Here is a 17,423-nt window from a genome sequence, read left to right on the forward strand (position 1 = left end):
ATAGATGAATTTCATCCGAAGCACAAGATGATTCAGAGAGGAGACAATAGAGTGAGGGAATATTAATCACCTTGGTATCAGAATGAGCCTCCTAAAAGCCTAGGTGCGTCGTTAGACAACCACTCTACCCACCTATCTAACTACCTAGAGCCTCAAATATGAATATTACTATAATAACATTTTCGGAAATTCGTCAAAAGATGAATATAAACGCTTTATTTTTATTTTCATGTTCATCAAAAAAGATATTTCTAATCTTCGCACAATTTGAAGCCTTACTAAAGTATCTCATTAAACTCATGTCTCCACTCTCTTTTCAGCTGGTCGCACACAACCGTGGTGGTGTCGTAACAATCGCAATGGCGGCTCGAATGGTCGTTCCACACTCTCGATCAAACATCAAGCCGATAGCATAAGAAGACGTCCGAATAGCAACTCAGGTGTTTGGTCATGGAGTCGCCGCTCATCGGCCAGTCCAGATCAAATTGGACCACCGTCATCGTCGCCTGCCGAAAATCATTATACACACATGGACGATGCATATAGTCCAGTTAATGAGGCATTGTACGCTGAATTGGATCGCGAATCGGTACGTTCGGCAAATCCGTCATATCAAAATACGGCCTACAGTCAGTGTGGTGAGGTGAGTTAAGGCAATAGACAGAATTTCGGAATTCAGAATTTTTTAGTTTGTTGAATTAGCTTCTATAATTTTTTATATAATTAAAGTTTATTTTTCAAAACCCATAAAGTTATTTTCAATTTTTCTTTTGGAATAATAATCTCTAAAATCGGGGTCAGTATTGTAGGCAAATGATCTCGACTGACGAAGCTTGGGTCTTATAAACTGACATAACTTTTTATAGAAGCGCATAGCAGTCTTCATAAAGGCATCTTTTGTGATATTTTTTATGCCATGATGACCTTGAATAAACGTCAAAAGGCAGTTGGACTGGATACACCGTTTATAAGAATATATGATTGGTATTTTCTTTGGTCATATTGACCCAATATTTAGAGCCCTCAAAACTGAAAGCTTTTCGAAATGAGTTATTTGGACGACCTCCAGATCGATTCGGCTGCGTAGAATGCTTGCCGTAAGAAATCCATTTGGTTTTTATAATCAACTTGAGCTTGCTTCCTCTAGAATTATATTATCCCGAAATAATAGAAGCTTATCCCAAATGATTAGAAGTTATTCGTTAAACAATTGCCGAGTTCAATTTTTATTAAAAAAAAAGTTTCCAAAAAACCACACTCATTGTGACGCAATTGTTTGTGTAATCAAAAATCAGCTAATACATTAACCTCTCCTTAATTTTACCTTTCAGAAATACAATTTTCAACAACACGAGCAAGACATTCCGATGGTGGTGTCATCAGCGCCCAGCAGCGCCTATTATTCCGACCTCTCGGTGACCGCCATGCCAGGCGGCGGCAATGAGCGTGCCTACGAAATAGTTGGCCTAACGGTCATGTCACAACCACTGCCCAACTGGGAAGGCAGCAGCGGCGGCGGTGGCGTCTTGGGCGTAGGCGTTGGCGGTACAATGGGCCCCCTCGGCAGCGGCGGACCAAACGAAGCCTCGCAACGGCGCATACCACGCTTGGCGGCCATCAATGAGACAAGCACCAGCACCGTGGCGGCAACAGTGCCCTCAGACTATGTATGAGATACGGAGGATGGGCGGCAGTGCGAGGAGGGTGTATAGCGATTTTAAAAAGAATTTAAATGAAATTGTTTTCGAATATGCACTGAGACGCAGTGTAGCATACTTTACGGTCGTTAGTTGTTAATAATGGCAACGGTAGCTTGAGAAGGTGGGAAAGTAGCAGAGAAATGTAAAAATAATCATATTTAGGGCAGTAAAAACGAAAGTGGTAATTCAACGAGCTTATATTTGTTAATACATAATTTATTGTGAATTATTGAAAACTGTTGAAACAGTGAGATTCTTGAAAGCATAAAGCGCTATTTATGTAGAGTTATATTAGATTAAAAATTATTATATTATATATGTATGTATACATAGGATGTATCTTTGAGGTAAAAATAATGTTAAAGTGCTTACGAATATTTATAGAATTGCTATAGTATGGTACGAAATGGAGCATGAAACAACAAAACAAAACAAAAAAAATTAATTATTGTAATTATTCTATTGTAATTGAGTTAGTCTGTAAGTCTGTTAAGATTTAACGATTTAATCGTTGGTGATATTTAGCCTAAATATTTAGTGTGGACACATAGATGTGCGAATTGGCGTTAAAATGCGAAAAGTAAACCTTGTATATGAAATGCGGTATACGTTTAGAAATAAATACACACACACATGCGTATACAAAGATGTTTTAGAATTAGAGACTGCTGTCTATGTAAACAATGTAGAAGTAAGCAAAGAAAATTACAAAAAAATATTTAAAAATAATATAAAAAATATTTAAAAATTATATAAAAAATAGAATTAAAAATTATAAAAAAATATTAAAAAAATATATAACAAATCTACGCGAGTTAAACATTATTAGAGACATATTGAAATCCTTAAAGGAACATATTAGAATAATGCATATTTAGCTGTTAAGCGTGCGTGTTTGTAAAATATACATATATACAGTAAAGGATAAAATGGTTCACGAAAATACCAATATTTTTTTTAAGTTTAAAAATTATAATACATTAAGCATTATGCCTACAAAAATCTATAAATACATTGAAAAGGGCATTAAATTTGCTTTCGAAATCAATACATCTTTAGTCCATTGACTCAAAAGTGATTTTAAAGGATTATATTCAGTTAGAAGGCCGCAAAAACCGAAATTTTCAGAATTTTTTCTGAGAAAACTTTTCAATTTATTGATCCAAAAGTTTTTACACATATGGTATATTTTAACTATTTTTCAACATTTAGTTAAAATATTTATTTGGAAAGGAACTACAGCTGCTATCCCGTAACTCCTTCAAAAAAGACGTTTTGTGATGACCACTATATCTCTGAACTGGATCCTCTGAAATTTAAATACCAAACAGATTTCGTTAAAATAATGTTAATAATAATGAATAAGTAAAAAAAATGTTTTTGACAAAATGGCAGTTTCTCAAAAAAAAATTGATTTTTGACCAAAAATTTCGGCCTAAAATTGTTTATAAAAAATCGATGAGATAAATCAATACAACTTTTGTCCATGGACTCAAAAGTGCGATTACTAGCACGTTGATATTTTTCACCGTCCTTTTTGTAATGCTATTTGAGGTTCTCTAAAATATTTGGGCTTATTTTTTGTCTTGTGCGCGCTCTTCCACAATTTATTTACAGTTTTTGGGGCTTCCCTTTCGGAAAAAATTGTTTGTTAAAATGGCCCAAAGGTGCTCAATGGGGTTAAAGTCTAGGGTCTGCGTGGAGAGTCAGTCCAGCAGTTCGATCACATTAACCACAAACCATGATTTGGTAGTTTTTGCGCTATGTTTCGGACCGCTAGCCCTCTGAGTCTGAATATAACCTGACTTGCATGATATAAGTTCTCCAGAATTTCAATATAATCTGTGATACGCATAATATCATCGATCGGACGAAGTATGCCCAGCTCCAAGCCATCAATGATCCACCTCCATATTTCATTGTTGGAATCCAGTACACCAACCTGTTTGTCAACCTATGCCCTTGCGCCCCCACCTGATCCTATTTGATTAATTTTGGTTTCATCGGACAAAGTAGCTCCTTTCTAATCAACCATGTTGAATTATTCATATTTTTGGCGAACTCTCATCGAGCCTAACGGTGCTTATCACTTAAGAACGGGCTCTTTACCATCGTTCTAGCCTTAAATCGGTTATTTTTCAGGCATATTTGTGCAGTTTTGACGCTGACATTGACTCCATGGACCTCGCTGATGACTTTATTAGTTTCCACAGCGGTTTTTGTAGGACAGCGGACAGCGTCTGCTCTTTCACAACAAGTGAACTCAAATTACACATATTCGTGAACACTATTGTCCCTTACTGTATATATGTTAAACTTAGTTTGTGTATGTATAAAGTTATTGTATTAAAGTGAAAAAATCGCATATTTATATATTGTAAATGTTTCCGTATTGACTGAGCCTATTTACTTGCATATGTATGTATGTATGTACATATGTGCACTTTTAACTATACTATTATCATAATAACACGTAAACCAATAACAATGACCTTGCCTCACAGTGCATATTGCATACATACATTATTTTTACATATGCATATGTACATATACATACATACAATTATTTACAACTTAATTGTTATAAAACAAATATACATACATTCAATATTTACAAGCTGCTGATTTCAAAGAATATTCTGATGTGCTCTAGCAAGTAAGCGTTAAAATGAATAATCTGAAAACGAACTCTATATCCGATATGAATTTATATATATTTTACCTCTCTGCCAGACATATTGTACATACATATTTACAAAATATTAAATTTAAAGTTGTACTTATTTAAAAAACACGAAAAACCTTTTTCACTTTATAAAAGTTGTGAGAATATCTGTTATAAGAGATACCTTCTCCTTATTACTTTTTATTTGTTAGAATTTTTGCAACAACATTTTGTTAAACTAAAAATCCGCCTTGCAGTTAAATACTTATATTAATTATTATGGAAATATTATTACTTTCTGAACAATTTAATTCTAAAATTTTCATCTTGACTTGAGGAATATGTAATTTATAAAATATTATATATGTGGACGTAACATAGTTTAATATTTTTTAAGAAAATAAAGAATGAACTTTTAATAAAAAAATGTGTTTGGTTTTCCACGAAGTTTGTAACAAACATAAATGATTGTGCCGATGGAGTCCAAGTTTTTTCACAACACTTTGCTCAATATTCCGTATTTTCTGCATTTCTGAGTACAGTTACTTGCGCAGGTTTCTTCTTTTCACTTTTTTTCGCTTTTGAACTATGCAAACCTTGTCGCTGATGAATCTTACGATGTGTGCGCAATGCTGCTGGTTGTAAAAAGCGTTTACCACATTCTGGGCATTCATTCGGTTTCTCGCCCGTGTGGGTCATTTCATGGTACTTGCGTGTGTCCGGCTTAGCAAAAGTGCGCTCACAATAGCGGCATGCATAATCTTTGGCACGCTCATGCACAGTGCGTACATGTGTTTTTAAATTGCCTGAGCTATTACAAATGTGTGTGCAAAACCGACATGGCCATGTACGTTCCAGCGTATGGTAATTAATATGCACCTAGAAAGAATGAAAGAAAAATATGGAAAAGTGTTTTTATAGTGCATTAAAAGCAGCTACCTTCAACTCGTTCATTGTGGTTTTGCGCATGCCACAGTGTGGACACACATAGTTCTTAATTCCGGCATGTCGCATTAGATGCACCTTCAGCTTATCCTTATTTGAGAATCGACGCATGCAATTTGGCTGGTCGCAAGCGTAGGGACGTTCCGATTTGTCCTTGTGCGTATAATGATGATCGTTTAGCATTGTGGTCGTTTTAAATACTTTGCCACAAATCTCACAAATGTGCGTTTTCAACTCCGGTCCCAATTTATGATATTTGCGCTGATGCATCACTAATGTTGGCTTGTGCTTATACACTTTGTCACAACCGTCTTGATCGCAAGCGTACTGAAAACTATATCCTTCATGCTGTCTAAGATGCCTTGCCAATGCGCTTCTGCGATTAAATGCTTTGGTGCAGCCCTCTTGCGTACAAGGATACGGCATGAGGCCTTCATGTTCACGTTTGTGCGCATTGAGGCGATGCTCAACAAAGAATCTTGACGGGCAAATATCACAACGGTAAGTTGTTTTCGTTTCGCAGTCAGGCAATTTTTTTTGACTCGTTGTTTTTTCAGATTTAACCCTTCTAATATTATTTAATTTTATTTCAGCAACATTTTCGTAACTTTTACAGGTTTCATTAAGAGAATTGTTGCTGAGGTTATCGACAATATCAGAATCCCAGTGGTCTTCATTATGGCTATGCCTGTTTGGTGGTGACATCCCTTGTCCAGAGTATTGCGTATTTTCTACTTCATATTCCTTATTATAATCATCAATTACTTCTGTTGGCTTTCCTAAATAATCTTGATATCTAACAGGACTATCTTCAAGATGATTTAGTTCGTTCACTCGAGTAAGGCTTCTCGACTGATCTTCCAATATTGAAATAGGGACTTCGTCCTCTGAAAGCAATGATTTCTTAGCCAAAATCAGCTCTTCAAAATGTTGTATTGATTCTCTACACATTTCCCGAAACTGATAGAAATCGTCAACTTTCTGATAACAACATTCGCATAAAAATTTTGGATATTCGTCTGCAAGAGATAGTTCTACTGAGATACAGCTGGCAAGCTTCTTTGCGATATCCGGTGTTTCGAATATGTGAACTTTATTCATTGCATTTAAATATTGGTGCGAGTTTAATTCTATTGTACAAGCTCGGCATTTGTAAGTAAGTCCATCCATATTGAAGAGTTTAAACGAATGTACATATTACTGCGGTTGAACTTTATTAACTGGATTGAACAGTTAGGTAGTAGATTGATGACAAATACACATTTATATTTGATCAGCAATTTTATGTTTATAGTGTATTTTTAGGTGTAGAAATATGGAAGCAGCATTTTCTTTTATGTGATAATTCTGGAACATCATACCTACATTGAGAAATACGCCTTTATCAACAGTTCCAAAATACCTAACCACAGTATGTATACGTCGAAGTTACACCGGTTTATTAAGAATTTTAATTTATTAGTTGCACTTAGAATTTTATCAAAATATTATTGTTTACATCAAATTGTTTATATGCATTTTATTTCATCAGCTGTTTTGGGAGGCCAATTGCAATGAAAACAGGGCTGCCAAGTTTGATGTGATATTTTTGGTTCATGTATTCGCTACGTCAAACAAATAACATTTACGTTCCCTGGTAGAAGAAAAATATATTTTACACATATTGAAAAAGGCAAGGTATAATTGGAATTTGGTAGTATATATATTTCTGTTAGATTTTTCGCAATAACATACAAAATGCAAACCTTTAAAGTTTAAATGTTGTTGTTTCGGAAGTAATGGCATTGTATAAAAACGTATTATCGATAGGTTTATATTGTTTAGTTACAATCTTTATGACCTCCTGGGCTACACAACCACCTGTTAGATTAATACACTTTTGTATTATTTAAAAAATGGATACAATTATGCACTCATTACCTATGAACGCTGATATTGAATGTATCTCCGAGCCACCGTAACGACAAATTTCATGTATCAAGTCATCACTAATGGAGGCATGAACTCCCCAGTCCGACAGCATTTTACTTGCGACCGTTTTTAGCTCTTTCACATCGTTTTCAACGTAACATTCACCCGGTACATTGCCACATTCCGATACAAAACGCTCGTATGCACGTAGGGCCACATAATGCTCAGCAAGCGTACCTTGAATCTCTAAATCATCAACTAAAAATCAATGGTAAGCAAAATATTCAACGTAAATCAATGCGTTTAACAAACCGAATGAAAGTATGTTACTGCTTTTAGCATTTTCATCACTAATTTTAGTCCCACGTAAAACTGCTAGACCAGCAGCTTCTTTGCAAAATAAGCGTACTGTTTTTTCACTAATGGTATCTTCAGGCAAACCAAGTTCTTTTAAGTATTTTTGACATTTGCGATAAACATTGTCAGCATCATGTAAAGCTTGTTGACGATAAATGTTCTGCAATGTTATATATGGTTCAGTGTCAGCAGTCATATCCGGTAGCACACCGGGCAGTGGCAACAACCCATTATTATCATTCTCTACAAATTCTTTTAAAGCTTTGGTTATTATCCAGAAGGGGCTACTTTGTTTGTTAAGGTTCGTACAAGCATTATCCTGGAAAATCGATTTGATCGAAGAAGGCACATTACCTCCACCTAAAGCAGTATTTACCGCTTTAATGGCTTCTTCATAATTTTCCTCATCTGCCGTCATTGCTGAAATTTTATTAAATTGGTAAATAAATAATGTATTTACATATATTAGTTAACCTGCGCGAATCATTTCCTTCAGCTCCGACTTTTGCTTATAATTTGCGGGAAAGTGTCCACCGTACTTCTGTCTCCATACTTGCAGGAATTTATTAAGCACCAACAGCCATGGAACCTTACTAGTGATTTCTGTGCTCTAAAATATTAATAAAAATTAAACTTCCATTTTAAGAAATATACTTTAAAGCAAATAATTAACCCCTAGAATGTTAGAAAATAATTTATATGCATAAAAAATTTACCTCGAAATGTTTTTGTAATGCGGGAAAGGGTTGTTCTAGTCGAAGATCATACTGGCGGTTATCGGGATGTGATTCAATTACACAATGTTCTTTTATTTGTAAGCGAATAGAACCAAAAAAGCCCAATGATCTGCAATAGATAAATGGAATATTTGCCTCCCAGAGACGGTCCGATAATCCCCACAAAGCTTTTTCATTCAGATTCGATGCAATGACTACATCAAATGTATCGAAAAATGCCGGTCGATTTGATAGTATCCAATCAACACTTTCATCCACAAAATCACCATTCACGTCTGTGTTTAATTCTTGAAGCAATTGCATGCAAGCTCTTGCTTTGGATTGACCGAGAAATGAAGCGTCCAAAAAGAAACTGAAAAAAATTAAAATTTAAAAATTATAGTTTGTAAACTATTAATTCAAATACTTTATTCCCAAATCATCTTCGGTGACTACGTTTCCATCTACGATAGTGAAGCCACCAATGCCGGGTAGGACAAGACTTTTCAGAACTTCACATCCCAGTGCCGTTGCATTCAGCAAACAAATTGTAGAACTTTCCAATAAGCTTTGCCCATGCTCTCCCCATAAACGTATTTGACGATCATATTTTCTGCTTTTATCTGATTGTTCTGGAGATTTTGGCGCCGGTGATGACATTACTGGCTTGCTATTTATTGTATGCCGAAGGCGGTCAATGGCAGATGTTGGAGCTAACAAAACACAGAAAAACAGCTGATTTCTGCAAATTAGACTGTTTTGTTGTTATTCGATTTTTGTCGGAGAACTGTCACAACAGAGAGATGCCAGAACAAATAAATCAATTGGCATTACCTACAATTTGTTAATTCAAGTTATTGATTATAAAATACCTAAAATGAGGATACGATGTCATATACATATTTAATATAAAGATATATGTATGTATATGTATATATTATTAGCAAATAAATCATTAACAATAATAGAAAACAAAGGAAAAGACTATTTACGTTATTTGCAAATGTTGGAATAGTTTTTGTTGTAACGGTTGTCTACCCCTTTCAAATGTTTCAATGTCTGGTTAGCAGTCATCTGTCAGTTCAGTTCTGGTTAAAAAATGTTCTTTACAGAAGAAATTACTCTTAGTTAAGTTAACTGGAACTTAACTCATAGGTTGCAGTTAACCAACCATTGAAGAAACGCCCCTATTCGAACTTTTTTTAAAAACCATAGTGTGAATAGAAAACATCTAGCAGAAAGAAATTAAGGCTCATGTGTTAAAAAATAAAATAAATAAATATATATTTTAATAAGAAGCCTTTAACATTATATTCAATTTTCTGCAATCGAGATTTTTTATAAAATATTTTATGATATAAAAACTCAAGGAGTACGGTAGCACTCGGACTTAAACTTGGCCACACTGCATACACGAAGAAATACGAAGTTCTTTTTTTTAATGGCTGGCAATTTTTATACGTCTCACTCACTGAAGAATTCGACAGTTTGCAAGAAAGAACTCAGAAGTATTTGGACATTAGAAAATTGCATAGAAAACTTTTAGTTATACTAAAATAATTGAATTAACGTTAAGGGCGTAGCAATCGCGGTGTACAGAGAAGGCCCAATAATTTGATTCGTATAAAGTGCACAGAAAGGTGAGAGCAAGCTTTTCTATAATTGAAGAATTGAAATTCTTCAAAGTGGTTTGTGACAGCAACAAAGGCATAAAACGAAACGTAAAAGAAGTTGCAATCCTCGTCAAAGATGTTCCCCAATGTAAAATGGGGAAAATGTGCTGAATTTCTGAAATTTTCTTATTATGCATCGAGTTGGAGGCCATTTGCAGTGAAATTTTTTCGTTAATTTGCAAGTGTAATCGTCCTCATTGTACATGTGTATGTGTGTGTGTGGTGTGTGCATCGTGAATGGGGCAGAGTAACAGTGAAAAGGTGGGGAGCCAAAGTAGTAGAAGAAAAAACCAAAAATTCCTGATTTGGGGTGCGTGACGTTTGTTAACAGCGGTGCGAGCGCGTGTGCGATTTTGTGTATGTGGTGGAGTACCAGTGGCAATATGTGTGTATATGCTGTAGTGAAACTCATAGCGTCTCTGCTTTGCTCTGCTACGTCGGCATTTTCTCATTTTTTTTGTGTTCATATATGTATGTATGTAATGCGATTTGTTTTTTATCCGTGTAAAAACGTTAGCTGCACCGGAACTCGATGCGTCGCTACCCGTTTGTCGTCTTTATGCATTTCCCCCCGAGTAATTTGAAGCGGCATAATTTTTGACTAGTTAAATTTTAACTTTGTTGTTGGCTTCGGTTAATCTGTATTTTAAAAACAGTTTCGCACAAGTTCGTAGTGAAAATCAATTATGGTTCAATAGTTTATTTTGCCATGGAATGTTTATGCGTGTAGTCTCACCGGTTGGACATTTATACATACATTTCTATACATATCTAATTAATTTTGGCAAAAGCTACTCCCAGCCACATGCAATTTGAAGTTTATTTCTTCATACAATTAGTAATAATAGTTTGAAGTTTTATTCTTCATATAACCATCGGAAATTGCTACAAAAAATTTTTCAAGCATACATACATATGTATATTTTATATCCTTCATATAGTTCCGATTTTTGCTGTACAATTAATATAAAATTCCGTTACATGTGTCAAGCTCTACATACAGAAGTGCAACCCGCTGCTCGTCCTATTCAGAAGTTTTTCAGTATGGTGTGACCTTATAAGCAAAGGCACCTCTAGTTTTACATTCACAGCTGTGACAGTCATTGTGTTGACTTCTGCCCCGCAACCATCATATAATGTAGTGTCACTTTTTGGGCTATGCTCATCTTTTCATCTTCATTTTATTAGAAGCATACATTCTCTCAGGTAAGAATCAGTGTGCGAGAATTCTATTGTCCAAGTAACGCAGCAAGATGCTCATAAATAGCTTAGAAATTTATATGTAGGTAGGTAAACGTGCAGCGCCGCTAACACCACAGACATTGTTTCCTAATAGATTGCAAAGCATACCGACACAAATGTCGCTAGATATTGATAATGTTGGTGGTGAGAAAACTTTAACGGACGTTAATAAACATAAATTCATGAAATGATCTTGTGGCGTTTGTCCTGCTAGATAAATTATTAATATTGTGTCCGCTGTGCAATTAATTCTTCTCAAAGTTGAATTCACGATGGTGGCGCATTAGAAAATTATTAAAAGTGAAATCCTAAACATTTTACGAAGTTGATATAAATAATAATATAAAATTTTAATGCTACGTCGTTCGCAATGAGCTTTAAGAACTTGTTAGCTAACATATTATTGACCTTTTCAAATTGTCTCGTTATGTATGATTTGTTTAGTATATTTGCTTTTGATTGACTGTGTTTCCAGATGTGTTACCGTTTACAATTTTTTGTGAACAAGTATAAAAATGAGGAAAACACATAATTCTCACAAAAGATCGTATATGAACAGTAAATGCTATTGGAATACAACAGCTGGCGTACTTCAATGACGTTGTCTGTGCATATACAGAGAACGCCACCAAAGTATATACATACACATGTACGTAAGTATATACTTTTTTGGTTGCGGCAGAAATTTTTGCCGCAAGGTGCACGCAGCAATACGTTTATTCGTCGTCGTCAACACACGTATGTGTGATTCTCTACTGTTTTAGCATTTATACAAAATCTTTGCTCCTCACCATGTTAAAATATTCACCGACACCAGTTAGTCGCAGTTCATTCGTCTCATTTATTTCGTTGATCACTCGATCATTCGCTCCTCCTTTTGACAGGGTTCGGTTCAACTCATTTACACATATCCATTGAGTATCGTCTTCATTCTGGTTACGCTCGATCGTTGTAGCTCGTTTACTCTGCTTTAATGCACTTTTGTGATTTCCTTTTGATTGTAATGCAATTGGTTTTTTTTTTATTTTTATTTTTTACTACAAAGGCAACCTCTCATAGGCAGGCACTTTGAATTGTTGGATCGTGTGTTGGGCTTGCTGGCTAGTTGACTGGCTGCTGCGTACTCATGTACTGTCTTTCCCACCGATTCTTTTTGCAGTTTACATGTTTGTATGTTTGTATGCGATTTTCGCTTTATTTACTTTTTATTTTTTGTTTTTGTACTTTTATATAGAGAAATACATAAGTTGCCATGTGTATGTGTGCATGTACCCATGAGAATCGCCATTTGAACGTGAGACAATGGGTACTATTTGTGATCAGTTGTTGTTGTTGTTGTTGAATGCCATCATTGATGGTGTAGTACTAAATGTTTTTTCTTAGTTGTTGGTATAATTTAAACTGCCTTTGTTGTGTTAGCTTACTGTCTTTTCTGCTGTGGTAGTGTGTGTATGGGAATTTTTGAATTCGCATTTGCACTACCCGTCCACAGCGAGATGAGTACGCTACAACGCCTGCGAGTATGAGTACACGTTTTTACCATACAAACAACCAATATGTTGTACGATTATGGTTTGCTGAATACTTGTGGGAATTTCGTGCGAGAAGATCATCGTCCGTACAAACAAGAGTTCTTTGATTGTCTTTTTTTATTATTTTATTTACTTCAATTTTGGTTTACATAATCGCTGTGGGTGAATGCAATATCGAATTTCTGCACTTGCATATTAGAGCCTAGTAACAAGAGTTTATTAATATGTATTTATTATAAAAATTAAAATTTGTATGATAATGTATGTATGTCGTAACTAATTAATAAAAATATATTCAGACTAACGCGCATTTAAATTTTGCTCTTAATTATATTCTATATTTCTAAACAAATATTTACACTCCATAATTTTTCTATATATACTCTATTTTCTATTCATATTATCACTTACTAAAACAATTTATTTCTTACAGCGTACTATATTTGGAGACAACTGCTGGTCGTACCGTATTATGGAAGAAAAATGTCCCAAATCCATTGATTCGAATATATTTGGCATTGCTACAACCACCGTTGTTGCTGCCGATAACAATAAAAAGGAACAATCAGATTCATTATCGCTGAATCAACAACCTTCAACTTCGTTCAATTTGAATACGGCCTCAATGTCGCTGTTGCAAGGTGAATTCGTTGACTCACGACATGATTTTGCAGAAGTTTTGGACGACGAAACTACTACATCCGGTGTATTGGAAACATTTGAAATAAGTTCGTCCAACTCTCTACCGCCAAGCAGTTCAGATGGCCACAGAGAGGTTGTGGTGGACGACAGCTCTTCTACAGATACAATTAAATTGGTGGGAGTGTCGGACGATACATCGTGCACCAACAAGAAATTTTTCGATGTCTCAGAAGTTTTTGTAATAAATGATGATGATGATGACGATGATGAAGGTGTTGTGCCGGAAAGCGAAGTAGCGGAAGTGGAAGATGTGTCTTTAGCGCCTGCGAATAAAAATGATATTAATCAACATTGTTTGGAAGATAATTCCAATCAGCATGATCACAATCGTTTTTCGACTAACAGTACCAATAGTCAATTGAGCAATGATATGGGCAGCGTTATTGTGACGAATGGGCACGGTGCGACAATTTATCTCGAAACACCAGTGGTGGAGGAACAAAATCAACATCATGCTCAGCTGAATAGTATCAGTGGTGGTGAAAAAGGCGAGTTTGGTGAGAAAACAGGAAAACCCAAACGTCTGAGCGATGAATTTATGCAAACAGATGAGGCAATGGCAATGGCATTTGGCAAAATGGATGAAAACAATGCTCGAACTACAAACGGCGAAGCTAAGTCTAGCGTAATAACAGCACTTTTAGGGCTTGATGGCAATGAAATACTTCCTGATCGCATGTCATTTCGACTGAAAAAAATGAACATAAGCAACACGTCTAGTGAAAAGCTACGCGAACGTCCTACCAGTTCAAAAAGCAACGAAAATAATATTGTAGTATTACCAAGACCACAAATTGCCGATATCGAAACGATTGATGCGATAGAACGCACCGATTTCGAGGAAGAGCAAAGGCTGACTGGTGGTATTATTTTGAAAAATAGCACAGTCGCGAAGAAAAATATGCTTAACTTAAGGCTGATAAAATCGTCGTGTATGCAGAATCAGCAAAAAGACTCAGGAAGCCAACAGGAACAGTTGGAGTTGGGAGATGATTGTCCCAGCAGCAGCAGCAATATAAATAATAGCAGTCACAACGGTGTTGGTCGTGCCGTTTCTTCCGACAGCAAGGTATTTATTATTTGTTTATATGTTGTGCTATTTATTGCTTTTTAAGTTATTTGTATATGATTATTAACGTTCTTTTTTTTAGTGCGCTTACAAGGATCCAACGTCAACGCCAACAAGTAGTCGCCCTCACACCAGTCGTTTAACCAAATCTACTGCCAAACTTAATTTGTGCTCTTCTCTAAGTCATCCCTTACATCGGCAAACACAATCATTTCAAGATCGAACCAAAGGTGCCAACAATTCCAAAACACAGCTAAAATCCACACAAACTGGCAATAAGAACAGTCTGACATCGTTAACCTCATCATCCCATACGTTTACGAATTCCGTTTCATCGGCATCTACTTCTACAACTGCTTCTTCGTCCTCTTCAGCGACATCATCTTCTTCATCTTCATTATCTTCGTCTACTTCATCTTCAGTAATTGTAGAGGCACCTACTGCCACATCGGCTTCATCCTCATCATTGCCAGGCGCCGCAGCTTGCACAGTTGGCGGCGGGGGAGCGGAAATATACTCAAACTCTAATTCGAATGACAGTCTTATGAGTAGTACATCAACAACCATTAATTGTGGACAGCGAGTGCAACAGCAGCAGCAGCCGCAACAGGCACAGCAGCAGCAGCAACAACAACAACAGCAGCTGATACCCTATATATTGGTTGATAAGTCCGATGTAGGAGGCTGTAGTCGCACAAGTTCTATGCATGCCGTTGTAGCAGTAGCTGCAGATAATGCAGCACTCGCTGCAGCTTCCACAGGCAGCGCCGAAGTCATTCCTGTTTTCGATGACGCTCAACCTTCAACTTCGTCTGCTCGCTGTCATTATGCTCCGTCCATGAAGAATTTACGTCAGGTACACGCTAGCGCTCAAACGAATGAACGTTACCTCAGACGTTCTGTTGGCTCACTGGATTCGGGAAATGTCAATGCCCTTCCAACTACTGCAAGATTTCGTCGACGTGCCGAATTTGCAGCTCAGCTGAGCAATCCTCCTGACGATATGTCCCTTGAAGCTTTCAAGGCGTTGGCCCAGGCTGCAGCTCAAGCAGTTATGTCTGATTATAATGAGGAAGCTTCGTGGGCCGATTGTGACGAGAACACTTCCGATGAGGAAATATGTACTTGCAATCATAGTAGTAGTAGCAGCGCAAGCAATAGCAGTCACGGCGGTAGCAATACCAGCTTAAACGAGACGGACGTTGATGGAGCTGACATTTCTTCGACCGGCGCTGGTGCCGATATCAGCGCCAATTGCACAGCCAAAGATGGTGATCTGTCAAATTATATACAAATGGTTTCGATATCAGAGGAGGTGGGTGGCAATGGTGGCGCAAACAGCACTGCGGAAAATGCATCCACCTGTGCGCACATTAACGCTCAACAGCGTAAACGCAAATACGATAGCCGTTTGCCGGATGCCAACGCCAATGCAGTAATATCTAGCAGCGGTAATACTGCCAACATTGACGACGTTAATGGAAGAAAGCGTATAGCTTATGATTTTGCGTTAACTCCACGCCACTGTAGTGCTTTAGTAGCTAAACCCTCCACAACTTCAACACAATTGGTACCGCTGTCAGGCACCAATAACTCACCTGTGGGTCGTCGAACTCCGCGTTCCATAATACCTACACGTGAGAATCCACCTCCCGAATTACAACATTGGCTGACACAATTTCAACGTTGGACACATGTTGAGCGACTGATGGCCATCGATCGTCTGATTGAGTATTGCGAGCCAACACAAGTTCGTCACATGATGAAAGTGATTGAACCACAATTCCAACGCGACTTTATTTCACTGCTGCCGCGTGAGCTAGCACTGCAAGTGCTTACTTATTTGGATCCAAAAGATTTGTTGCGTGCCGCGCAGACTTGTCGCAGTTGGCGCTTTTTATGTGACGATAATTTGTTGTGGAAGGAGAAATGTCGCAAGGCGCAAATACTCACGGAGCCACGTACGGATCGACCGAAGCGCGGACGCGCGGGCAATATGCCACCAATTGCCTCACCGTGGAAAGCGGCATATATGCGCCAGCATATAATCGAAATGAATTGGCGTTCGCGACCAATACGCGAACCGAAGGTACTGAAAGGGCATGACGATCATGTTATCACTTGCCTGCAATTTTCCGGCAACCGCATAGTGTCCGGCTCAGATGACAATACATTGAAGGTTTGGTCGGCTGTGACTGGCAGGGTAAGTTGGGTGCTGCATTATAGCTATATAATTTATATCTCTAATATAATCCTTGACATTTACACATATTAACTGTGGTGTTTTATTTATAGTGTTTACGCACGCTGGTCGGTCACACTGGTGGTGTCTGGTCCTCACAGATGGCGGGTAATATAATAATCTCAGGTAGTACCGATCGCACGCTGAAAGTCTGGGACATGGATTCCGGCCAATGTTTACACACATTGCAGGGGCATACATCCACCGTGCGATGTATGCATTTACACGGCAATAAGTAAGTACTAATTTAATAATTGCTGAATGCGCATCACGATGTTTAAATGATTTTTTTTGTTTTGTTTGTTGTAGAGTCGTCAGTGGTTCGCGCGATGCGACTTTACGTGTTTGGGATATTGTGCAAGGTATATGTTTGCATGTTTTGGTGGGCCATTTGGCGGCGGTGCGTTGTGTGCAATATGATGGCAAATTGATTGTGTCGGGAGCTTACGATTACATGGTTAAGATTTGGCATCCCGAACGGCAGGAATGTCTGCACACCCTCTCTGGGCACTCAAATCGTGTTTATTCCTTGCAGGTAAAATATTTTTATTATTGTTTATATGGAAAATAATGTATTATTTACATTATAATATATCGATGATTATAAATTTATCGTTTATTATCGAAAATGTTTATTGAAATTTGTATTCATCTACTACATATTTATAG

The 17,423-nt window shown here is 37.0% G+C and overlaps 4 protein-coding genes across 5 annotated transcripts; 2 read left to right on the plus strand and 2 right to left on the minus strand.

The window, feature by feature from the left end:
- Positions 1–313: 313 nt before the first annotated feature.
- LOC105231481 (uncharacterized) lies at positions 314–4,384 on the plus strand (the record flags this gene model as incomplete). The annotated part of the gene is made up of 2 exons (XM_049462058.1): positions 314–643; positions 1,332–4,384. Coding segments are annotated over 2 exons (672 nt in total), but the record flags the coding sequence as incomplete, so codon positions are not given.
- A 129-nt stretch (positions 4,385–4,513) lies between these two features.
- On the minus strand, positions 4,514–6,812 carry LOC105231408 (zinc finger protein 888). The gene is made up of 2 exons (XM_011212696.4): positions 5,305–6,812; positions 4,514–5,244 (listed from the first exon to the last, which is right to left on the minus strand). Exons 1-2 carry the CDS (start codon positions 6,478–6,480, stop codon positions 4,873–4,875), a joined length of 1,548 nt encoding a protein of 515 aa, XP_011210998.2. The 5' UTR covers positions 6,481–6,812; the 3' UTR covers positions 4,514–4,872.
- Positions 6,813–6,924: 112 nt separating this feature from the next.
- Positions 6,925–9,051, minus strand: LOC105231409 (nedd8-activating enzyme E1 regulatory subunit). Of its 2 annotated transcripts, XM_029552499.2 has the most exons (7): positions 8,722–9,051; positions 8,295–8,667; positions 8,053–8,188; positions 7,534–7,998; positions 7,231–7,479; positions 7,056–7,170; positions 6,925–6,943 (listed from the first exon to the last, which is right to left on the minus strand). In XM_029552499.2, the coding sequence occupies exons 1-6, from the start codon at positions 8,952–8,954 to the stop codon at positions 7,058–7,060; spliced, it is 1,569 nt and encodes a 522-aa protein (XP_029408359.1). In that variant the 5' UTR covers positions 8,955–9,051; the 3' UTR covers positions 6,925–6,943; positions 7,056–7,057. The 2 variants fall into 2 exon arrangements, with proteins under 2 accessions (XP_029408359.1, XP_011210999.1); XM_011212697.4 differs by lacking the exon at positions 6,925–6,943 and having other exon boundaries at positions 6,994–7,170.
- Positions 9,052–9,987: 936 nt separating this feature from the next.
- On the plus strand, positions 9,988–17,289 carry LOC125775275 (F-box/WD repeat-containing protein 7-like; the record flags this gene model as incomplete). Its single annotated transcript, XM_049462057.1, is given in 5 exon segments — positions 9,988–10,705; positions 13,175–14,512; positions 14,595–16,715; positions 16,808–16,989; positions 17,064–17,289. Coding segments are annotated over 5 exon segments (3,891 nt in total), but the record flags the coding sequence as incomplete, so codon positions are not given.
- Between the last annotated feature and the right edge of the window lie 134 nt (positions 17,290–17,423).

This window comes from Bactrocera dorsalis, unplaced genomic scaffold (assembly GCF_023373825.1).
Source record: "Bactrocera dorsalis isolate Fly_Bdor unplaced genomic scaffold, ASM2337382v1 BdCtg243, whole genome shotgun sequence".
Lineage (NCBI taxonomy): Eukaryota > Metazoa > Arthropoda > Insecta > Diptera > Tephritidae > Bactrocera > Bactrocera dorsalis.